General features: G+C 39.0%; 1 protein-coding gene across 3 annotated transcripts in view; it reads left to right on the forward strand.

Annotated features, from left to right (window-relative positions):
• Positions 1-5,961: 5,961 nt before the first annotated feature.
• Positions 5,962-25,652, forward strand: part of LOC106088983 (TBC1 domain family member 4) — a 121,512-nt gene continuing 101,821 nt past the window's right edge. For 2 of the 3 annotated variants that reach the window (XM_059362362.1, XM_059362364.1), the window contains exons 1-2: positions 6,111-6,446; positions 13,111-13,509. In XM_059362362.1, the coding sequence (XP_059218345.1) occupies positions 13,390-13,509 (120 nt within the window). In that variant the 5' untranslated portion in view covers positions 6,111-6,446; positions 13,111-13,389. Of the gene's footprint in view, positions 6,064-6,110; positions 6,447-13,110; positions 13,510-25,652 lie in introns of those variants that run through there. The other variant, XM_059362363.1, reaches the window with a different exon arrangement.

Consider the following 25,652-nt stretch of genomic DNA (forward strand, 5'->3'; position numbering starts at 1 on the left):
TGTTATAGATTAATGCCGCCGAATGGAAGAAAAGTTTGCCACTAACGTACATACATCCCATGCCCATAAACAATTGACTACCTGACCTTGATTTTATTAACACAGCCATCACTGAGCGCACAAGCAATACCATGATCAAAGCGTTTGAAAAAAAAAAACACTTGATTTTGTTTCATATAAGAATTGGGGCGTTAAACCAAACTATAGACAGAGAGACAGACGATGATTTTTTGTAACAAAATTTTTCTATACGCTCTAGGAGAAAATTTAGTTGAAATGCTCCTGTGAAGAATTATCTTGAAATTAGGATTTTTCAAACATGCCAATGAGTTTAAAAAGTCGAGAGAATGCTGTACTTTAAATTCTCAATGAAATTCACTCTGCAGCAATACTTTTCAATAGGGATAACCGGGCGTTTCGCCTACCAATTAGTGGTTCCCAATTTTTGTTCATGCCAAGGGACCATATTTTAATAGTCAAGTTGACTGTCGTGTCGCTTAGCCTCACAAATGTTATCACATTTATCACTGTGATTACCATGGTGTTACTATCACCATGGTAATGTTTTCAATAATTTTTTATTTATAATAATTTTACCTTTCAGTTTCAATGCTCGTTAGTTCATATTTTACCAGTGGGAAGTAAAAAGTGAACTAATAGTTAGGTTAGGTTGGGTTGAAAAGAGGGTGCAGATATTAATCCGCCCAGTAATAGGCTTGTTGTGCGCTCTAAAAACTATAAAGTAACCTCTAAAAAGAAAATTTTAAGTTAGGAATTCCGTGCTACTTACAAAATCCTTAATTGTTTTCAATGCCACTACCCTAAGTTGGTTCATGTTTGATATTGTGTCTCCACTTAAGTACCGGCATCTGTTGGACGCGAAAGCCGGGCAATGGCAAAGGAAATGCTCCAACGTCTCATCATCTTCCCCGCATGCCCTACACATGCTATCACTTGCCGCACCGATTTTACATAAGTGAGCTCGTAGTCCTGTGTGTCCCGTTATGATACCAATAGCTATACTGACCTCCTTCTTGCTTCCTTTCAGTAATAGCCTCGTTTTCTCACGATCTGGATTATCGCCGTCATACCGATCGTTTTGCTGTTCCACAATGTTGCATGCACGTTCGTCGCCCACTCCCTTAACTCAGACTGCGTCGACCGGAAATGCGTCGGGTTAACCAAGTTTATGACGGCAGTCCCTTGGCCTTTACCGCCAAATCGTCTGCTCTTTCATTTCCCCTTACTCCGTTATGGCCCGGCACCCAAACTTTGCGGATTTTCCCATCCTCAGAGAAGGCGTTAATCTCCTTCTTACACTGCAAGACTGTTCGTGACCTTACCTCCTCGTTGTTATTGCCCTTATGGCAATTTTACTGTCGGTAAAGATGTACACACTCGACGTCCTCGCGTTAGCACCACACCACTTCACGCATTCCGCGATCGCCCGTATCTCCGCCTGCAGGACCGTATTATGGTCAGTCAGTCTAAAAGTCTAAAACAGATGTCAGTCCCTGGTTTTTCAATGTAAACCCCCAGGCCCACTCTGACCTCTAGCTTTGATCCATCCGTGTAACATGATTTTCCAGATGGCAATACTAGGGTTCCGTCAATCCAAGACTGTGCCGATGGCAGCAGTGCGTCGCACTCGACTTCAAGGTTCATCTCAGGTATCCGATCGGAAACCTCTCCACTTCCTCCCAGGTTTCCTATCGTCGCCTCAATTATACCGCGATGGTATGAGCTACTCCCATCCTCAATCCATTCTCCCATCACCGTAAGTTTCATAGCCGTTGTGGCTGCCTCACACTTAATCTGTATGTCAATGCGTCGGATATCTAGAATAGTCTCCAGTGCCCTAGTGGGCGTGGTCCTCATCGCTTCGCCTATGCCAATACAACATGTTCTCTGAACCTGTTGTATGGTCCTTATGTTGCACTTTTTCTCCATAGCAGTCCACCAAATAACTGAGGCGTAAGTAAGTATCGGTCTAATCACGCTCCTGTAGAGCCAATGGACTTTTCAAGGATTCAGGCCCCATTTCGAGCCTACGGCCCGTCTACATATTGCCCAACATCTGTGACAATTTCGTAACTGTTATGAAATTATTGAACTCGTAGCGAGCACATAATTCTTTAGCGTCATAGGGAGTTCAATATTTCCTTATTTAGTTAATTTTAACTAGTGTTGAGGTTTAACATTTTTTGAGTGCACTTAAAATGCTCAAATTTTTTACTGATATTTCAGTCACGATTGACTTTTAAGGCATTAACTGCATCATATAGTATCGCCCACAGCATGACTGTTATGCACAAGCTAGCCATTCTTCGGAACCGGCTGAGTATAAAATCCGTCCACCAGACCACAACACCACATAACAACTAATGCCTTGCTTGGAGATCATCCGCCGATTACAGTACCTGATGATATTCACCTCCTTCGACAATTCAGGGTAGTTTTGGCTTAACAACGTTATGGAAATGCAGACGCCTATATTCCTAGGGGGCTACCATTGATGCCAACCGTTTTGCCTCCCAAGACCAGTGCCACCGTGGTTACTTTATATCCCCTGCTGAAAAGAAGAACTTCTGTTTGGAACGCCTATGCCATCGAAATCGGATGAAAAATTACCAATTTATTACCTTAAGACTTTAAGTCTGGAGATCGGTCTATTTTACACTAAGAATACGAAATCATCAAAAATTTTTCTGAAAATGATTTTATACCCAAGATATCTGCAAAAATATAAATACCCAAAAAGGTATTTATTGGGTATTTACCCAATATTTTCTACATCATTTTTAGTATTGTTGTGTTGTTTAGAATTTCCTCGAGTGAAATCATTCATGGCTGTTGTTTGCATACAATACCTAAGCGTTGGGTATTTACCTGATATATTTTTGGGTTAATCAGTTTTTCCTCGAGTGAAATCATTCATGGCTGTAGTTTGCATACAATGCTCACAGCTATAACTTTTCAGCGGGGGTGTTATTGTTGTTGCCTTTGAATGAGCACATATTATGACCGAATAAATGAGCAAATGAATTGTGTGTTAGTTTAGTGGTGTGTTTGGTAAGTCATAATTTATTAGTGACGTCACATTAGATGTTTGCCTCTCACCTGGTAGAACGTGTGCCATTCTCAAGCTCTGTGTTGTTGTTTTACTTCCGTTGTTTGGTGATGTACTAGTATGGTGATGGATCATTTAGTTTTTTTGCTATTGGCATTCTTTTTTATGCTCAATTGTGTTAAGTTGCGTGTTTATGTGGTTTGCTTGTGGGCGGGGATGGTCGGGCGGCATCATAAGTGTACCTAATTGAATGTGAAAGAGAATTTGAATATCTTCATATGGATCGATGACCTAGTAATATGCCAACAATTATGTGCAAAATGAGAGAACAATATTAGATAACGGTTAACAATTGTTATTGCTTTAGAGGGGAGTTTTGGCGCCCTTTTTTGCAATTGGCAATTCGGGCATCAATACAAGGGGGATTTACATTGAAGGACCAGTGCTGTTATTGCCAGAAAAAAATTGTTAAATAGGGAAACAAATTTGTTTAGTCTTAAGATATGAAGTATGTATAACTAGTGAATAAGGTGAGTGTTCAAAAACTTTATTGTTATTTGTCAATGTAACTATATTTCCTTGGATTTTGGGTAGCAACAAATTTATATGCCAATTTGAGGATAATTCAAATTAGCAAGTCTAATATTAGCATTAAAATATATACTATCGAATTATGGAAAAATAATGTGGTTGACATCTTGAGGATATATATTTTATAGATTTGTGTTAAGTTAATATAGGTATTAGAATTTTTTGCAGCAACAAATTTCTAAACATAATTAAATATGTACCTTTTTTATAACTTCTGATAGAACGTATCATGATCTCCACTCAATTACATGTCAACTCTATGTACTGTATATCGTAACCATAGCTAATCATTGGCTTAATTTAATAAAAGCGTTGTCTTAATTGACTTTATTGAACCCTTTTGGAGGGACAATCAATTAATGTCGTAACAATGTAAGAACATGTTGAATATTTAATGTGACTAAAATGGCTTTCACCCCTTAAAAAACGACATTATACTAAAAAAGAAAAAAAAATTATGCTATTCCTCATAATTAATGCCGTAATATTTTTTTTTTGTAACTATTTCCCTTCATCTTGGTGGCTAATTATATTATGATGCAATAGTGCAGAAGAACTTACTGACATGCAATTGCATTTGACCCTATAGCTGTGAACTTAACGTGCTTAGAACAATAGTCCGACCACGCTTTCATGAGTAAATTAATTTATTTTTTAAAAGTTTATTCTAGCTATTAAAGCTATATTTTGAAAAACAAACAAGAAATTTTAAAGACAGCAGAAAACAGAACAAATGTTTGTAATAATTAATTGTCATAATTCTCAACCGCGCTGCCCCAACACTAATTTACTGGCACTCACTGCACAATCATTTACCCGCAACATAAATTTTACTTAAACCATTGCTCAAGCAAGAACAACAATTGTAAAACAACACAATAAGATAATATTTTTGAAATTAATAGGGTCAAGTATTTCGAATAAATGAAATAACCTACTGCAAACACCACGAATGATCTCTAATGAACTGTAAAGCAGTGGCAGAGCATTGCAACTTGGGGCATAATATGTGCGTGGATTAATTCTAAAAAAATTAATATCTCACTTTTATCACGTTGGCAAGAGAGAGATAGAGAAGGAGCTATACATCGTATACATACCGCCGGTTGGTGGCTGTGTCCCAATTAATGGTCAGGCTTACAAGCTTGACCTATGAAATACGCCTTTTGGATTTGTTTTAATGTCTGCGTTAAACGGCACCCCTTGTTAACAAATAAACTTTTATCGAATTGAATCACCCTGTTACTTGTTAGTTGGTACATCAACCATATGAAGATGACACTCATTCACAATAGTGTGTGTGTTTTGAGAATTTGTCGTTGCTAATCAGTTATATTAAAAAACAAATAATAAATAACAATGCTATGATTAAAAATAATATTTATTATTCTAAATTACATCTAAGCAAATGTGTAAACATCTCATATTGTGTTTGGTTTGTTTTGTTTGAAATAAAATATTAAATTTACTTGAGACAGACACAGTTCTAAAGACATACAGAGGACATACAATAAATATTTCAGACTGGTAAATAAAACACAGCATAAAGAGAGAAAGTATGAAAAGAACTTGACAAATGCGGTCCATGGTAAAAGGTATATAGGTATATAACATTCGGTCCGGCCGATCTTAGTAAGTTTTTTCTTATTCCTTATCATACCGAGTGGAGGCGACAAATGTGCAGATTGACTTATAAAACATGCCTTTGGATTTGATTTTCAGCATTTATTGTTAACAAAATAAACATATGTTGAATAATGTCGCCCTGTTGCTTGTTAGTAGCTACACCAACCATGTGAAGATAAACAATCATTCACAATAAGGTAATGCCTAGTGTGTTTTGAGAATTTGCCGTTGCCAATCAGTCGCATTAAAAAACAAAAATAAAACAATACATAAAACCAAAGCTAAGATTAAAAATAATATTTATTATTCTAAATTATATCTTAGCATATATGTATACATCTCATATTGTGTTTGGTTTGTTTTGTTTAAAATAAAAATATTGCCGTTATATTGTTTGTTTCTCCATGGAGTTACCAAAGTTTTGCATTCTCTGCGCTACGCTTTACGCAAATTTTTTGTTTAGTTGCTTAAAAATAACATAACATAAGCATATACGAATTGTTATTGGGGAGTATGCGCCGCGCTTCCAACAAACAAAACAAGTGCAATAACATGCAAATAAAGTGAAACTTGAGACAGAGACAGTTCTAAAGACAAGAAAACAGTTCTAAAGGACAAGAAAAATAAATATTTCAGTTGTTTTAGAGGCAAAAATACAAAAATAACAAGTGTTTCAGTGAATTGCGTCAATAATTACCCAAAAAATCATGAAATATAATGAATAAGTGTTAATAATTGAGCAAAAAAATGAAGTACAAGTTCTGTTTTGGCTGAAGGTATTTTTTTCTCTTGGGGTAAAAGAAAACAAGAAACCAAAAAAGAGCGCAAATTTGATGGGAGAGTAAAAAAACACAAACACAAGAGATTCCTATCAGAAAATACTTTTTGTCCTTTTGGTGTTGTTGTTGCAGACCGTGGTGTATTAAGAAAGTTGGGAATTGAAATTCCATCAAAAGTTTTGTGTTTCTGCGATATTCCATCGAGATGGTTGTTGTTTGATGTGCGGTAAATTCGTAGTGCAGTGCGGTTTCATTAAAGGATTAAAGGCGATGCGACGTGAGGAAAAAACGGTTAACACAATAAAATAAAACTAAACGAATGAACCAACCACATAATAAAAAATATATATTTATCTGAAGGATAAAAGTGCTAGAGTGAAGTAAGAAAAAAAAAATATTTAAAAAAGAAAAAGTTTGTAAAAAAATTTATATAAATACAGAAAGAATGTGAAAAAAAATTTATGCAACTTTTATTCAAAACGAAAAAGCACGAAAGTAAAAGGATTTTTAATGTATTTTTTTTTTGTTTGATGAGCTTTGAAAAATTCCTTTAATACCTCTTCATGGGGTTTCTCATATGTGAGTGAGTGAGTGTGGTGGATTTTCGATTTTTTACATTTTTAGGGGTGGTTTAGCAAAACAGACGTTCTGTCGGTCGGTTGGTCGCTCGGTCGAGTTGTTAATTCCTTGTTCGTGTTGTATTCGCGCGCCTTGGTATGAGTGTATGTGTGCGTGCGTGTGCCTAATGAAATGCCTTGCGCCTTATTGCTATACCCCCCTGAAAACCGTCTTGTCTAGACTTGCTTTGCTGTCCTGTTTGTATCAAAGAGGGTAAGATAATCAAGAGAGAGTTTCTGCTTTGTCTTCCCCGTACCGTAAAATAACTCGCGTTAAAGACACAACATTTTTATTGTATTCCAATTGGATTCACATTGAGGGTTGCAACATTTTCGGGTTATTCTGTTTTGATTCGGGCATTCGTTCGAACATTTTTTCGTATTTTGCTTTGTTTCTTTGCAACCGAAAGTTGCAATAAAGGAAAAACGAAATATCGTGAGCAATTCAAATATGTTGTGTCTTAAAATTTTGTCACTCGTCATCACGTATTGCCCTCTAACGCCAGCTCTTATCTTTCTTACCCTCTTTGGTTTGTATGCCCTCTGTGCCCATAGCTGTTGTTGCTGTTCTTACCAAAGAGGGTAAGATAATCAAGAGAGAGTTTCTGCTTTGTCTTCCCCGTACCGTAAAATAACTCGCGTTAAAGACACAACATTTTTATTGTATTCCAATTGGATTCACATTGAGGGTTGCAACATTTTCGGGTTATTCTGTTTTGATTCGGGCATTCGTTCGAACATTTTTTCGTATTTTGCTTTGTTTCTTTGCAACCGAAAGTTGCAATAAAGGAAAAACGAAATATCGTGAGCAATTCAAATATGTTGTGTCTTAAAATTTTGTCACTCGTCATCACGTATTGCCCTCTAACGCCAGCTCTTATCTTTCTTACCCTCTTTGGTTCTTACTGTTGTTTTTTTAAGCAAATGAATGAATGTAGGTATTAGAAAAAAAATACAGAATATTGACGACACCACAAAGGCGAAGATAAGAAACAAAAGCAGCGAAAACTGAGAAGTTACTCAAACTTCAAATTACAAACCTTAGCAGTGAGAAGAGTGAGAAGAAGAAGAAGAAGAAAATAACACACTAGAAGTTTCTCTTCTCTGACCAGAAAAAGGCCTTAGGGAGGCCTTACTCCCTCCCATATAACTATGTGGGCAACTCTAGAGTACCATGATGATGAGTTGTCTTATAAACAGCGTGAAAAATCAATAATTTCTTAGGAAAAATGCAAAAAAAAAACTAAAACAAACAGAAAAACAAATCATCATTTAGGCCTAAGATGAATAAGAGAATGTTAAAAGAATCTGCTATTCACATACATACGTACCTTCATACCTGCCTTCCTACAAGAAAATCGCTAACGAAAGCAAAAAGAAAATGAAATCACTGTAAGACTAAACTGAGTGTAAACTAGGGGACAGTTACAAAAAAAAAAAAAAGAAATTATGACATTTTTGCCGCCCTTCCCTAACCCCTCGTTTAGAATGTCAAGAAATACAATCCTTTGCGTGTTGTTGGCTCACACCCCCCATTGCTAGCCAAAGTCAAAGCGTGCAAATGAATGAATGAATGACAACACAGAGAGTGGACTTGCCGTTGCTACAGTGTTGACTAAAAGTATACCACAGGGAGCTTAAATCTACTACAGGTTGGGGATTATTTTTTATTGTTTTAGTTAAGTGAAGCATTCGAAGCTAGGGAAAAATGAAAGTTAAGTTCGATAAACTGGCAACTGAAAAGAGAATAAAGTTTTTAGTATGCTTTAGAGACAAAGATAGAATTGATGCATAATATTAGCCCTTTCAGACAATTTTTTAAGAAATTAAAGCGGAAGATAGTTTCATATGGAAGCTATATCATGTTATGATTTGAACCGAACCTGGGTTCGAATCCTGGCGAGACCAACAGAAAAAATTTTCAGTGGTGGTTTTCCCCTCCTTATGCTGGCAACATTTGTGAGGTACTACGCCATGTAAAATTTCTCTCCAAAGAGGTGTCGCACTGCGGCACGCCGTTCGGACTCGGCTATAAAAAGGAGGCCCCTTATCATTGAGCTTAAACTTGAGTCGGACTGCACTCATTGATATGTGAGAAGTTTGCCCCTGTTCCTTAGTGGAATGTTCTTTGGCAAAATTTGCACGTGGCCTAATCTAGACTTGAAGAGGTCTACCGCTTTGCTGTCACTGGTAAGAACAGACGTCTCAGTCATTGTGCCCGTCATGACAGATCATTGTCTAATCGGAAAACATGCTGACAGACTGAAGGTTGCCAGTAAGGACTTTTGCAGAAGCTGTGAACATTAAGGAAGAAGAGATTATAGAAGGAGCGCCACTTTAGGTCCTCATTTCTTTGAGAACCTGTCTGATCTGGATGGTTCAACGGAAGGAACTAGAAGGCGTCTTCCTTTTCCTGTTTCTATGGTATCACGATGTACGAAAACGTCTAAGTGAGTCTGATGGCAGACTGCCACATAAACCTAACCTAATCTCCCAAATGTCGCCAGCATTAGCAGGGAGTTAATCACCGCTAGAAGCTTTTTCCGAACCCAGGCGTTCAGCGTCATAGGCGGACATGATTACTTCTGCCCTACGGTGGCCTTCAAAGGAAGGGAGTATTCGGGAAAATTTTCAGAATCTAACTTTATTTGTTCGAAAGTTAGCACAAGTGTTTAATAGACAGACGGTAGGACATCTAAGGTACGACTTTCATCGTTGACCAAGAATCGTTAGTATTTCAGTATTTCGAGGTGTTACAAACTAAAAATTTTGCTTTGAATGTTACAAGGTAAGCATATCTGCCATATACCTGACGCTGAAAGCCAGAGGTATACTGTGACGAGAACATCAGAAAATTGTTTCAGCGGTCGTTACTTCTTATAAAGCTGACAAAAAAGTAAGATATTAAGCCATGTTAATCTTCGCTTCTAAGTAGGGTCCGACTGCTGCAAAACGTTCGAAATCGGCGAAAAAAACGAGTTAGTATTTGGCTTTAGCATTATGTCTGATACTAAAATCTCATTTAGTTTTACAGTACGATGTACATATATCGTAACTCTTGAATGTTTCATGAGTCGTAATTTTCTCATTAGTCCAGCTTAGTGTCGTGAGTTGTGATTTTCTCGTGAGTTCTTCTTGCGTCATTCGCCGTGCTTCGTAAGGATATGTAAGAGTGTAAGTGGGCCTGTAATCCAATGTAACACATTAATAGATGCCGAAGGTCGTGTCCTTGTAGACGCCGAAGACCCTACAGATCTCTTTCCTACTTTTCCTCAGTATTCACCACATCTTGTCTAAGTCTGGATTCATTTTGTTCGTCTTCCGACATCATGTTTGTACCACATATGCTTCCTCACCCATATCCCAAACTCAGAGTATTATAGGATACACTCATTGTCGGGTCGGGTATTTTTGTTATGTCTCCTAACGATACTTTACCGATAGCATCGATAGGAAAATATCAATCGATATTCGGACAGATAATAAAATATCGATAGTATCTATAGTGCCATTCATATTTTTCCAGCTCTAGTAGCCACAGCTACCAGTTGGCAATTGTGCTAAGGTGTCTTCCGTCCATTCCTGTATCTATTGTATTTGTTTCTTTTACTCGATCTCAATTGTCGATTGCCTCAGAATTGGTCCGAAACCTCTGCAGATCCATCCCGTTTCCGTTTAGTCACATCCGACGATGGTGGGACCCTTCGTACTACAGCTATATAAAGCAGCGGAAGCCGATGGGTTGCCAACAAATGAAGAAATGCAAAATTCACAACGAAGTCAGAACTTTTTGCCACAGAGCGAAACATTAGACCGAGGGTTGGGTAAAGTTACACAATAATATATTCGCACATCAAAGTCTGCTCAAAAAATAAGCTTTATTTTAGATAAAAAAATAACCGTTATTATCAAATATCGTGAGTGACGTACATATGTTCTATATTCGCATTTTCATACCCACCAGAATAGGATGGGGGTATACTAATCTAGTCATTCCATTTGTAACACCTCGAAATATTGCTCTAGGACCCCATAAAGTATATATATTCTTGACCGGCTCGGCATTATGAGTGGAACTAGCCATGACCGCCTGTCCGTCCGTCTGTCGAAATCACGATAGCGGAGGAATGCGCAAAGCTGGCCGTTTGAAATTTTGCACAGATACTTAATTTTGATGTAGGTCGTTGGGGATTGCAAATGGCCTATATGGGTTCAGAATTGGATATAGCTCCCATATAAACTAATCTCTCGATTTGACTTTTTGAGCACTTGGAAGCCGCAATGTGTCAAAAACCTGATATAGCTCCCATATAAACCGATTTCCCGATAAGACTTCATGAGCCCATACAAGCCGCAATTTCCATCCGAGTTGGCTGAAATTTTGCACATAGTGTTTCGTTATGACTTCCAACAACGGTGCCGAGTACGGTTCGCATAGGTCTATAACCTGATATAGCTCCCATATAAACCGATCTCCCGATTTGACTTCTTGAACCACTATCGCCCGATTTCACTTCTTGAGTCCTTACCAGCTGCGATTTTTATCCGATTTGGCTGAAATTTTATGTTATGGCTCTTAACAACTGTGCCGAGTACGGTCTATAACCAGATATAGATCCCATATTTTGGCGCCCCATATAAATCGATCACCCGATTTGAATTCTTCAAACAAACCGCAATTTTCATCCGATTTGGCTGAAATTTTGAACATAGTGTTTCGTTATGACTTCCAACAACTGTGCCGAGTACGGTTCGGATAAGTCTATAACCTGACGTAGCTCCCATATAATCCAATCTCCCGATTTGGCTTCTTAAACCCCTGGAAGCCGCAATTTTTTGTCCGATTTTGCTGAAGTTTTGCACAAAGTGTTCTGTTATAACTTCCAACCACTGTGCGCCAAGTACGGTCCAAATCGGTCAAGAACACGATATAGCTCCCATATACCCGATCGCCCGATATCACTTCTTGAGTCCTTACAAGCCTCGTTTTTTATCCGATTTGGCTGAAATTTTATGTTATGGGTCTCAACAACTGTGCCTAGTACGGTCTATAACCAGATATAGATCCCATATTTTGGCGCCCGGTAGCCGAGTTGGTAGTGTGCTTGGATTGCCAGTGCAGGGGTCGTGGGTTCGATTCCCGCCAGAAGCGTTGGTAGTCATGTTTTGGTGTGTTCTTCGATTTTTACTATTTGAAAAAATGGTGTGTGCGTATTCGCCTATCGCTGCTAGAGAGATAAAATATATAAAGAGAGCGTGCTTTACCACAGTATTGAGCGTATATTACATCTAATAAAACAATATGGGGATCCTGAGTATCTAGTAATGCAGCAGGAGCAGATGGGTGGCCATCACTTCGAGGTGTACATTGGACTGAGGGGTTTGTAAGAATCAGATTTTATATATAAGAGCAGTCCTAATTTTCTTGTGTTCTATTTGGTAGTATAGGATGGCCCCTTCAGTGATTTCATATCTTCTCCTGGCCCACCCAAGTCTAGAAAGATTTTGGTTTTTTAAAGACCTTCGAATTCCTAACTTAGATTGTCTTTTCCGAGGTAACTATTTAGTTTCTAGAGCTCACAACAAGCCGATTACTGGCTTAGGTGTATGTCTTAAGTAGCATGGGGCAGATTAATATCTGCACCCTCTTTACAACCCAACCTAACCTAAGGGCCTTCGGACCAGGCGAAATGCTCTGTGTGTTACGGATGTTTCGTCAAAGGCTTATTCTAAAAAAACCAAAACATAATTTTATTAATTCTAATGTAACATTTACCCCACTGTGCCTGACCATATAAATGTGCGTGCAGCGCGGCAAGTGATAAAAACAAAATAAAATTGTGTGCTAATTTCTCCTACTCTCTTTCTTTCTCACTCTCTTTATCTCTTTGCTTTTGTATGGCCAAGAGGTCCTACAATGAAATTATAAACCAAACGCGTCACAACAAAGCTATACATTCCACTCAGTCAAAGAACAAAAAAAGAAAGAAAAAACAAATGAATTGTATATTGTCCGTCTGTCCGTCCGTTGGTTAATTCGTATGTTCTGCCTACAACGATTATCTTAAACACCCTCGCTCCAAGAGTGCACCATCATCATTGTACTGAGGGAGAATGTCCTTTTTTTGAAACCCCTCTTTTTGCTGAGTTTCACACACAAAACAACAACAACAACGAAACGTTAAAGGACGGCGACAGCAACAGCAACGGCAACGGCAACGAGGACAACAATCATACTACCGCCCGCCACATTCTCTCTGACTCATAAAAGGCGACATATTCGAAATGATTTTGCTGTTGGTGATGCATGTGACGTCTATGGGACGCCGTTTCACATATTGATTTAAATATTAAAATGTATTTAACCCCATTTTAGCCCATTCTAATGTTTTGTTGTTTTTTTTTTCATTTGTGTCTTCACCTTTAGTGTAATAGAACAGTGAGTGTGTGGTTCCGAATGCGGGTGTGTGTTTTAGTGATTTAAAACTGAAAAGTATGTGTGACGTCTAAAAAGAATCAAAACGTACCACAGTGCAATTTAAAACAAATTTGAACTTAGAAAAAACAAAAAGAAAACAAGCGCCATCTATCATAGATAACCTACGTCACTTAGTGAGCAAGTAGAGTAAATGTTCTGATAGAGCATTTATACCAACATTCAAGATTGGGATTACGTTTGTTTTGCATCAGTTGACACCATAGAAAAATGAAAACTCGTTTGGTCTCCCTAACATACCGTGGCTCGGCCTCGGTGGATCCACGCTATTCCGCGGCCATGTTGCCCTGGACTATCAACGATATACGATCAACGGAAAGCTATTCGAAGGTAAGTGTACTAAGTTTTTAATATATTATTTTTAAATATTTTGAAAGATCTATCCAAAACTAAAATGGGAAAGTAATGAATTCCATTTCGTTCGCCAGTAAGCCAGCCAGTCTAGTCTAAAACCTTATTCAGCTAGGCTGAATTCAAGTTGTTCTACAGAAAATATGTATACATCTAGGGTTAATTAAGGTGTTCCCATACAAAAATTTGTACAGCCAGGCTGGTGGTGGTTTGCTCAGCACTGGGGAGTTCATTTGGAGGACAGTTTGGCTCATTATGACACCCTAGAAAGAAAGGGAAAAGTAAGAAGATGTGAGATCTTGGTTCATATCCAGAGGTTCTAAACGAATAAAAGAAACGGGTGGAATGGAGAACCAGAGTGGGGGGGAAACGCATATACCTCACGCAAGCACGTATGTGCCTTCACCGGATCTTATGGCATCCTCCGTTGAAACCATTTTGTCCCGTCCACAAATCTCAGGGGACCTCCTAGAGGTACGTTCGCAAGGTCGCAGAAGAACCGCCTCCCCAAAAAAAGAGAAATTGCATCACTGCAGACCCGCATACACAGCTAGTGCTCGATAGTCTTCTTCTCATCCTCATAAAGACAACTCCAGTAAAAATCATTGTGCAATATTCCCATGCTCGCCTCCATTCGGCCTGTTGCTTATGGGTCCGGTTACGACGCCTGTTAAGGTACTCAGCAACCTCTTATCGCACTCCAGTAACTCATTCGTCTTCCTCTGGTAGAAGACAGACAAAGAGCGGCCTAGCGGTCCGGCAGCCATCCGTCGAGTCCCATCACTGAAGCTGCTTTTGCCATTTCATCTATTTTTAGTAGCTTGACAATGGCACGTAGACAAGACTGATGACTAGTTCGCCCGGCGTAGACGAATCCCTTCTGGCGCATTCGTCCGCCCCTCATTTCCGGGACTCCATGTCAGCGTCACATCGTGTACCCAGAACCTATTTAGGGATTCCAAACAATTCGCCACACACCTCGACCTCACCGTTCTAGAACCCAAGGCCTTGAGCGCTGCCATATTATACACATGTATCCTGAGTTTAGAGGTCGGTAAATGTCTTACCAGAATTTCTCTTGCGGCATCTGTATTGTCACAGTCCTTTGCTGAAAGAGCGTACATTCGTCTAGTAGTCTCAGAGACATACCGATATTGAGTGCGTCGGAGTAGATCAACTAGACTCCCAATCCAGTACCTGACTTCATCCTAGAGCTATCGGTGAAGTTCGAGGTCTCATATTCCTCAAAAACATTATTTGCTCTGCATTCATCCCTCCCGGTAAAATGAATCCTGAATGTCCTTATCGATGACAGGTAGTCGGAGATCCTCCTCAGTCTACCCTCCACATCCAGAATGGAACTGTGACCCCACCTGTCCTCTTTCAGCATGCCAAGCTCCCTCAGGCTAAGCGCGATCTTAGTGACCCAGTTCCCAATATAGGCTCCAATGGGCTGCATATTCAGCGTCGCTTCCAGACATGCCTGCCTATCGAAAATCTGAACAATTGAAGTTTTCCTATAGAAAACCCTATTCAGCCAGGCTGAATTGAAGTTTTCCTGGCTGAATTGAAGTTTTCCTATAGAAAACCCTATTCAGCCAGGCTGAATTGAAGTTTTCCTATAGAAACCCCTATTCAGCCAGGCTGAATTGAAGTTTTCCTATAGAAAACCCTATTCAGCCAGGCTGAATTGAAGTTTTCCTATAGAAAACCTATTCAGCCAGGCTGAATTGAAGTTTTCCTATAGAAAACCCTATTCAGCCAGGCTGAATTGTAGTTTTCCTATAGAAAACCCTATTTAGCCAGGCTGAATTGAAGTTTTCCTATAGAAAACCCTATTCAGCCAGGCTGAATTGAAGTTTTCCTATAGAAAACCCTATTCAGCCAGGCTGAATTGAAGTTTTCCTATAGAAAACCCTATTCAGCCAGGCTGAATTGAAGTTTTCCTATAGAAAACCCTATTCAGCCAGGCTGAATTGAAGTTTTCCTATAGAAAACCCTATTCAGCCAGGCTGAATTGAAGTTTTCCTATAGAAAACCCTATTCAGCCAGGCTGAATTGAAGTTTTCCTATAGAAAACCCTATTCAGCCAGGCTGAATTGAAGTTTTCCTATAGAAAACCCTATTCAGCCAGGCTGAATTGAAGTTTTCCTATAGAAAACCCTATTCAGCCAGGCTGAATTGAAGTTTTCCTATAGAAAACCCTATTCAGCCAGGCTGAATTGAAGTTTTCCTATAGAAAACCCTATTCAGCCAGGCTGAATTGAAGTTTTCCTATAGAAAACCCTATTCAGCCAGGCTGAATTGAAGTTTTCCTATAGAAAACCCTATTCATTTATGAGAATATGAATTAATTTTGATAAGTGTTTGCATTATGACATAAGAATAGAATTATGGCATTATAATCTTAAGCACTTAATTAATTCAGCCCAGCTGAATTGGGTTTTCCACAGGAAAACTTCAATTCAACCTGGCTGAATAGGGTTTTCTATAGGAAAATTTCAATTCAGCCTGGCTGAATTGGATTTTCTATAGGAAAACTTCAATTCAGCCCAGCTGAATAGGGTTTTCTATAGGAAAACTTCAATTCAGCCCAGCTGAATTGGGTTTTCTATAGGAAAACTTCAATTCAGCCCAGCTGAATTGGGTTTTCTATAGGAAAACTTCAATTCAGCCCAGCTGAATTGGGTTTTCTATAGGAAAACTTCAATTCAGCCCAGCTGAATTGAGTTTTCTATAGGAAAACTTCAATTCAGCCCAGCTGAATTGGGTTGAATTGAAGTTTTCCTATAGAAAACCCTATTCAGCCAGGCTGAATTGAAGTTTTCCTATAGAAAACCCAATTCAGCTGGGCTGAATTGAAGTTTTCCTATAGAAAACCCTATTCAGCTGGGCTGAATTGAAGTTTTCCTATAGAAAACCCTATTCAGCTGGGCTGAATTGAAGTTTTCCTATAGAAAACCCAATTCAGCTGGGCTGAATTGAAGTTTTCCTATAGAAAACCCAATTCAGCTGGGCTGAATTGAAGTTTTCCCTATTCCAAACAATTCGCCACACACCTCGACCTCACCGTTCTAGAACCCAAGGCCTTGAGCGCTGCCATATTATACACATGTATCCTGAGTTTAGAGGTCGGTAAATGTCTTACCAGAATTTCTCTTGCGGCATCTGTATTGTCACAGTCCTTTGCTGAAAGAGCGTACATTCGTCTAGTAGTCTCAGAGACATACCGATATTGAGTGCGTCGGAGTAGATCAACTAGACTCCCAATCCAGTACCTGACTTCATCCTAGAGCTATCGGTGAAGTTCGAGGTCTCATATTCCTCAAAAACATTATTTGCTCTGCATTCATCCCTCCCGGTAAAATGAATCCTGAATGTCCTTATCGATGACAGGTAGTCGGAGATCCTCCTCAGTCTACCCTCCACATCCAGAATGGAACTGTGACCCCACCTGTCCTCTTTCAGCATGCCAAGCTCCCTCAGGCTAAGCGCGATCTTAGTGACCCAGTTCCCAATATAGGCTCCAATGGGCTGCATATTCAGCGTCGCTTCCAGACATGCCTGCCTATCGAAAATCTGAACAATTGAAGTTTTCCTATAGAAAACCCTATTCAGCCAGGCTGAATTGAAGTTTTCCTGGCTGAATTGAAGTTTTCCTATAGAAAACCCTATTCAGCCAGGCTGAATTGAAGTTTTCCTATAGAAAACCCTATTCAGCCAGGCTGAATTGAAGTTTTCCTATAGAAAACCCTATTCAGCCAGGCTGAATTGAAGTTTTCCTATAGAAAACCTATTCAGCCAGGCTGAATTGAAGTTTTCCTATAGAAAACCCTATTCAGCCAGGCTGAATTGTAGTTTTCCTATAGAAAACCCTATTTAGCCAGGCTGAATTGAAGTTTTCCTATAGAAAACCCTATTCAGCCAGGCTGAATTGAAGTTTTCCTATAGAAAACCCTATTCAGCCAGGCTGAATTGAAGTTTTCCTATAGAAAACCCTATTCAGCCAGGCTGAATTGAAGTTTTCCTATAGAAAACCCTATTCAGCCAGGCTGAATTGAAGTTTTCCTATAGAAAACCCTATTCAGCCAGGCTGAATTGAAGTTTTCCTATAGAAAACCCTATTCAGCCAGGCTGAATTGAAGTTTTCCTATAGAAAACCCTATTCAGCCAGGCTGAATTGAAGTTTTCCTATAGAAAACCCTATTCAGCCAGGCTGAATTGAAGTTTTCCTATAGAAAACCCTATTCAGCCAGGCTGAATTGAAGTTTTCCTATAGAAAACCCTATTCAGCCAGGCTGAATTGAAGTTTTCCTATAGAAAACCCTATTCAGCCAGGCTGAATTGAAGTTTTCCTATAGAAAACCCTATTCAGCCAGGCTGAATTGAAGTTTTCCTATAGAAAACCCTATTCAGCCAGGCTGAATTGAAGTTTTCCTATAGAAAACCCTATTCATTTATGAGAATATGAATTAATTTTGATAAGTGTTTGCATTATGACATAAGAATAGAATTATGGCATTATAATCTTAAGCACTTAATTAATTCAGCCCAGCTGAATTGGGTTTTCCACAGGAAAACTTCAATTCAACCTGGCTGAATAGGGTTTTCTATAGGAAAATTTCAATTCAGCCTGGCTGAATTGGATTTTCTATAGGAAAACTTCAATTCAGCCCAGCTGAATAGGGTTTTCTATAGGAAAACTTCAATTCAGCCCAGCTGAATTGGGTTTTCTATAGGAAAACTTCAATTCAGCCCGGCTGAATTGGGTTTTCTATAGGTAAACTTCAATTCAGCCCAGCTGAATTGGGTTTTCTATAGGAAAACTTCAATTCAGCCCAGCTGAATTGAGTTTTCTATAGGAAAACTTCAATTCAGCCCAGCTGAATTGGGTTTTCTATAGGAAAACTTCAATTCAGCCCAGCTGAATTGGGTTGAATTGAAGTTTTCCTATAGAAAACCCTATTCAGCCAGGCTGAATTGAAGTTTTCCTATAGAAAACCCAATTCAGCTGGGCTGAATTGAAGTTTTCCTATAGAAAACCCTATTCAGCTGGGCTGAATTGAAGTTTTCCTATAGAAAACCCTATTCAGCTGGGCTGAATTGAAGTTTTCCTATAGAAAATCCAATTCAGCCAGGCTGAATGGAAGTTTTCCTATAGAAAACCCTATTCAGCCAGGCTGAATTGAAGTTTTCCTATAGAAAACCCTATTCAGCCAATCTGAATTGAAGTTTTCCTATAGAAAACCCTATTCAGCCAGGCTGAATTGAAGTTTTCCTAAAGAAAACCCTATTCAGCCAGGCTGAATTGAAGTTTTCCTAAAGAAAACCCTATTCAGCCAGGCTGAATTGAAGTTTTCCTAGAGAAAACCCTATTCAGCCAGGCTGAATTGAAGTTTTCCTATAGAAAACCCTATTCAGCCAGGCTGAATTGAAGTTTTCCTATAGAAAACCCAATTCAGCTGGGCTGAATTGAAGTTTTCCTATAGAAAACCCAATTCAGCCAGGCTGAATTGAAGTTTTCCTATAGAAAACCCTATTCAGCCAGGCTGAATTGAAGTTTTCCTAAAGAAAACCCTATTCAGCCAGGCTGAATTGAAGTTTTCCTAGAGAAAACCCTATTTAGCCAGGCTGAATTGAAGTTTTCCTATAGAAAACCCTATTCAGCCAGGCTGAATTGAAGTTTTCTTAAAGAAAACCCTATTCAGCCAGGCTGAATTGAAGTTTTCTTAAAGAAAACCCTATTCAGCCAGGCTGAATTGAAGTTTTCTTAAAGAAAACCCTATTCAGCCAGGCTGAATTGAAGTTTTCCTAAAGAAAACCCTATTCAGCCAGGCTGAATTGAAGTTTTCCTAAAGAAAATCCTATTCAGCCAGGCTGAATTGAAGTTTTCCTAAAGAAAACCCTATTCAGCCAGGCTGAATTGAAGTTTTCCTAAAGAAAACCCTATTCAGCCAGGCTGAATTGAAGTCTTCCTAAAGAAAACCCTATTCAGCCAGGCTGAATTGAAGTTTTCCTAGAGAAAACCCTATTCAGCCAGGCTGAATTGAAGTTTTCCTATAGAAAACCCTATTCAGCCAGGCTGAATTGAAGTTTTCCTATAGAAAACCCAATTCAGCTGGGCTGAATTGAAGTTTTCCTATAGAAAACCCAATTCAGCTGGGCTGAATTGAAGTTTTCCTATAGAAAACCCCATTCAGCTGGGCTGAATTGAAGTTTTCCTATAGAAAACCCAATTCAGCTGGTCTGAATTGAAGTTTTCCTATAGAAAACCCAATTCAGCCAGGTTGAATTGAAGTTTTCCTATAGAAAACCCAATTCAGCTGGTCTGAATTGAAGTTTTCCTATAGAAAACCCTATTCAACCAGGCTGAATTGAAGTTTTCCTATAGAAAACCCTATTCAACCAGGCTGAATTGAAGTTTTCCTATAGAAAACCCTATTCAGCCAGGCTGAATTGAAGTTTTCCTATAGAAAACCCTATTCAGCCAGACTGAATTGAAGTTTTCCTATAGAAAACCCTATTCAGCCAGACTGAATTGAAGTTTTCCTATAGAAAACCCTATTCAGCCAGGCTGAATTGAAGTTTTCCTATAGAAAACCCTATTCAGCCAGGCTGAATTGAAGTTTTCCTATAGAAAACCCTATTCAGCCAGGCTGAATTGAAGTTTTCCTATAGAAAACCCAATTCAGCTGAGCTGAATTGAAGTTTTCCTACAGAAAACCCAATTCAGCTGGGCTGAATTGAAGTTTTCCTATAGAAAACCCAATTCAGCTGGGCTGAATTGAAGTATTCCTATAGAAAACCCAATTCAGCCCAGCTGAATTGAAGTTTTCCTATAGAAAACCCTATTCAGCTGGGCTGAATTGAAGTTTTCCTATAGAAAACCCTATTCAGCCAGGCTGAATTGAAGTTTTCCTATAGAAAACCCAATTCAGCTGGGCTGAATTGAAGATTTCCTATAGAAAATCCAATTCAGCTGGGCTGAATTAATTAAGTGCTTAAGATTATAATGCCATAATTCTATTCTTATGTCATAATGCAAACACTTATCAAAATTAATTCATATTCTCATAAAATTTAATTTTATTTTTTTTTTATGGCAAGCCGGAGAAAAAAACAGAAAATTTCCACTTTACGGTTTTTTCTCTATCTATCATAAAAAAACCATAATACGGCCAAGCAATTCTCACCGGGGGGGAACAGCTCAATCATTGTTATAAGGAAACATAAACGAAGTAGCATTTCATAAATATTAAATGGCCAGATCATAAATCTCCAGATGACCTACTCTCTCCCTTTCTCCCAATGGTGCTAGATGGATGCACTTGATGAAATTGTTTTAATATGAAAAACAACAACAGGAGAAAAAAAGGATGTGACTAAAAATAAAGGACATACAAAATTAAACTTAGTAACACAAAAAAATATAAAAAAAATAATTGGAATACGTATATGTATGAAGGACGACGCTGGTGGTTAAACCATGTTTTTTTTTTGGTTACCAAAACTTGGTCGATACTGATTTAAAACAATGGAAAAAGGCCGGCGGCCTTTTTCATTAGGTGGAAACACTCACTCACAGCCTGCCACCTTAAGCACATAGCCTTTTGGCTCTCTGCCTTATACTACATCTCCATGTGCCACCAAAATTATTACACAATGTCCAACAATGGAGTAGTAGAAGAAGAAGGGGAAGTTGTAAAGGGAGGCTATACACTAAAGCTCATTTTTATGGAGGGAAAAATCATAAAAATAATTTCGCTTAAGTATGTTTACTTTTCCAGCGAACCATTGAACAAACGTGTCTGCTTCGAATCTTTCCTTTGAACCCTTCCCCTGCTGCCAGCTTGGTTTGCAAAAAGTCCTTTGCAAAGCTATAGGACAACGTTGATGATGAGCATAGGGCCGCCACCTCGCAAGAAGTGGGGCAAAAGAAAATAACAAGAAATCATTTTATGAGACATTTTTGCCCAAATTGAACACTGCTACAGAAAGACTCAAGACCTTATTATTCGTAGTGCAAAGCCAGCTAGCCAAAGTAAGATGGGGTGGTGGAAAAAATCAATTCTTGAAGTGTTTGCCATTAAAACTTGGGGCTGTTTGTCTTTCCGCCTTAACTTGCTTGTGGTGCAATTTCAGTTTTCTTCATTCCATTCCATTGACCCAGAAAAAAGAAATTCTGTTTATTTTGAATATTTGAGCAATGATACAAATAAGCTCCCAAGACTTGGTTTTCAACAAAAACAGGTTTTGGATTGAAGAAACAACCTTTAAGGAAAAACGTGTAGTTTTCAGTTCTACCGGCAAATGTTGATAATTTCTAACCTGTCAGTCTAACTTTAATTGACTCTTATTTGACATTTTCAAAGGTAGCAGTAACCGCTACCAACTTCCGCCTGCTGTTTTATATGGTAGGATGCCAACTCTATTCCTCCTTGGCTGCCCTGGCCTTAGTATAGTAACATAGCTTTTACAAGACATTAGGAATTCTTCATTTTCCTGCCACCGTTTCGTTTTAAGTATAAACTTACCTCAGCGTCTCAACATGTAACATTCTGCCCTCTCCTCCCATATGACTGAATGAAGAAAATTCAAAGAATTTTCCTTTTCCAGAAATACATACACACTTATCTCATTAGCTTTGTTAGCCATACACCTTAGGGATCTGTGTTGTGACGTCAGCAAGATATGTTTATTTAATATTTTGATTTGTTCGTCCTGCTCCTTCGGACATGACATTCTCCAAAGTTTGAGGAAAAAAGTTTTTTTTTATATTTGTTTTAGTGTTTGTATCAATCTTAATGATGTTCATGTTTAAAGGAAAGAAAAGCGAGAGAAAATACATCGCAGGCATGTGAATTGCAATGGAAATGAATTATTCATAGGCATAATGAAAGCTAAAGTAAACGAGGGCTGCCTCGGTTAGATAAGGTTAGAGTGACAGTCTATTTTCTAAACAGACTCATTTAGATTATTTTAGTAATAGCACATTAGCTACAGACCAGGTGTATGGTGGGAATCCAACCCAAACCCCCCTTACTCTTCCCTCGTACTTGGCTACCGCGTTGACCTGTCTTAAACTTAACAATACTATGGTGGGTATTCATGGCTCAATAGTAGAATGTTACGTCACTTGCCGAAAACCAATAGTGGAAAGGCCCCTTGAACATTGAGGATGACAAAATGTGCCGGTTAACATTGTCGAAAATATGAGAAAACATAAAAGAGAATAATGGCAAGTACTGGTAGGCCACAGTGGCGCCGAAGCATGTCCTGGATTAAATTTTCGGCGTGAACATCAGAACATTTTTTAGCGATGGTTATTCCCTTACAAATAATGGCAACGTTTTTGAGGTATCCTGCCATGTTAAATCTTCTCTTCCAAGAGGTGTCGCTATGTGGCACGCCGTTCGAACTCGACATGAGAAAGTAGGCCCATTATCATTGAGCTTAAACTTTAATCGGAATGCACATATTGATATGGGAGAAGTATTCCCTGTTTCTTAATGGAATGTTCTTGTCACAACCTTATTTAGTGAAATCTGGTGGGTATTCGTATCAGACCCACGAGCATTGCAGTGGTAATCTTGGATTACTTTTATATATAGAATATTTACTGAAGGGGACTTCCTCCATTCTCTAATACCTTTTATATGAGCCCTACATTGCCGTGGTGGTTTATTTAGTTCTGTTTGGCGGTGTTTTGTGGGTGTGAGAGCCACTCAGACACAAATGTGGATATCAAATTCGTGCTATACTTCCAAATACCTTTCATTTAAGCCTAATATAACCATGGCCGGTAAATATGAGAGAGAGAGCTGAGAGAGAGCTCTACTCCCAAATATCTTCCATTTAAGCCCTATATTGGCATCGTCGGTGGGACGGCCCTCAAATACTTGGCCCAAATATTGGACATCAGATCGTCGTTTTCTACTTTCAAATATATTTCATTGGTGTCCATTATTATGGTGATAAGTCTTTATATCCATTCGGCGAAATTTTGAGAAGGGCGCCCATCCTAGGCTTAGGCACTTAAATATGTTTGTTTTTATGTTGCTATAAGAGAGCAAACGAAATTTCACTGGAATTGCTCCACCTTTCTCCGAGATCTGTCGTTGTTGAAAATTAGGCAAGTTTGCTCAACTCCGAAACATCTCGACCTCGGAATATTCTTCGACTGCAACTCCATCTCTGACTTCTAATCCAACTCTGCTCAGCTTTACATCAAGGGAAATGTGCATGTTTTTGCGAAGTTCGGTGGACAATAGAACATCTTGGAAAATAGGAATCTAACGCAGAATGGACCATTAGCCCTCTTTGGGGAATGCTGCCGTCAATCCTTTGAAGTGGATCTCAATGCTTTGAGTTGAACTCTTACTGGGTATAGTGTAGTAATTGATTGCTGAAAGAAACTACAGAATGTAAAATGCGGCATGGCCAATTTTCACCCATGGCAATGGGCTTTGGACAACTGTGCCCTCCTCAGTATGAACGATCAGGTTTGGGGTGTCGAGGCGGTGCTGATCTCTTGAACAAGGAGGAGTGCCCCAGAGAGAGGCTTGAATGCCATTCTTGATCCTTGACCTTTGTGTTTGTATGTTAGGTGAGTGGTAACGAAGATCACCCAAAGACTGACGGAGTCAGATACTCGTACCTGGGAATCCTCATATGTTGGGCACTCTTCTATTTTGATGAGAGCTGACGATGCCACGTGGCAGCATGCTATAAGAAGCGCGAAAGATTATATACCAGGGGAATCCTTACGACGTTGTTTTTCCAAAAAGAGATCTCCGGGCTGGACGTAATCTGCCCTTCCCGGGACCTTCTATACGATAGGGTCTAAATATGATAGAAAGGGAAACCGGGCTGGGAGTCTTCATTCAATTCCTTGAAAAGGGAATCAAATAGGGTTTTGGTGGGTTCAGAATCTTTCAGGTGTGAGATAGACTGGTTGCAATTTCACATTCCATTAAGGCAAACTTATTGCACATTAATGAGTGCTATTCGATTCAACCGTAAGCTTAATGATGAGGGACCCCCTTTTTATAACCGGGTCCAAAGGATGTGCCCAATGCTATACCTCTTTGGGGAGAAGTTTTCTAAAACTTCGCTCAAAAATCCCATAGTTATGTATCTAAGACGTTGCCACAAGTTTATGCTACAACAGCGGTAGCAACAATTTAGCAAATAATTTTGACAATAAAAATAAAATACAAGTCGTAAAAGAAATATGGATATAGAATTTAATTCATCACTCAAAAGAAAAAATAGTCACACTGTGACCAACTGGGAAATAGTGGGCTGACACCGTTTTCAGGAAATATAATAAGTACCACGCCCTTTCCGAATCTATTAAATTTGGAGCCCTAAGTATTAAAGAAACCAGGATATTGGCCATTTTTGGCAAAATTTGGGAATTTGTGTATATGATGCCCCCTTTTTCCAGGATAATGGCCCACTGTGGCCAACTGGGAAATTGTGGGCTGACACCGTTTACAGGAAATATAATATGGACCACGCCCTCTCCGAATCTATTCAATTTGGAGCCCTAAGTATTAAAGAAACCAAGATATTGGGCATTTTTGGCAAATTTTGGTCATTTATATATATTATGCCTCATTTTGCATAGATAATGGCCCACTGTGGCCAACTGGGAAATAGTGGGCTGAAACCGTTTACAGGAAATATAATAAGGACCACGCCCTCTCCGAATCTATTCAATTTGGAGCCCTTAGTATTAAAGAAACCAAGATATGGGCCATTTTTGGCAATTTGGTAATTTGTGTATATGATGCCCCATTTTTCCAGGATAAAGGCCCACTGTGGCCAACTGGGAAATAGTGGGCTGAAACCGTTTACAGGACCACGCTCTTTCCGAATCTACTCAATTTGGAGCCATAAGTATTAAAGAAACCAAGATATTGGCCATTTTTGGCTAAATTTGGTAATTTGTGTATATAATGCCCCCTTTTTCCAGGATAATGGCCCACTGTGGCCAACTGGGAAATAGTGGACTGAAACCGTTTACAGGAAATACAATATGGACCACGCTCTTTCCGAAGGATCTCCAAGGATCTCTGCTTGATACACACTGCAGTGGTCGGGTAATCTCTTCGACA

The sequence above is a fragment of the Stomoxys calcitrans genome, chromosome 2, assembly GCF_963082655.1.
Source record: "Stomoxys calcitrans chromosome 2, idStoCalc2.1, whole genome shotgun sequence".
Lineage (NCBI taxonomy): Eukaryota > Metazoa > Arthropoda > Insecta > Diptera > Muscidae > Stomoxys > Stomoxys calcitrans.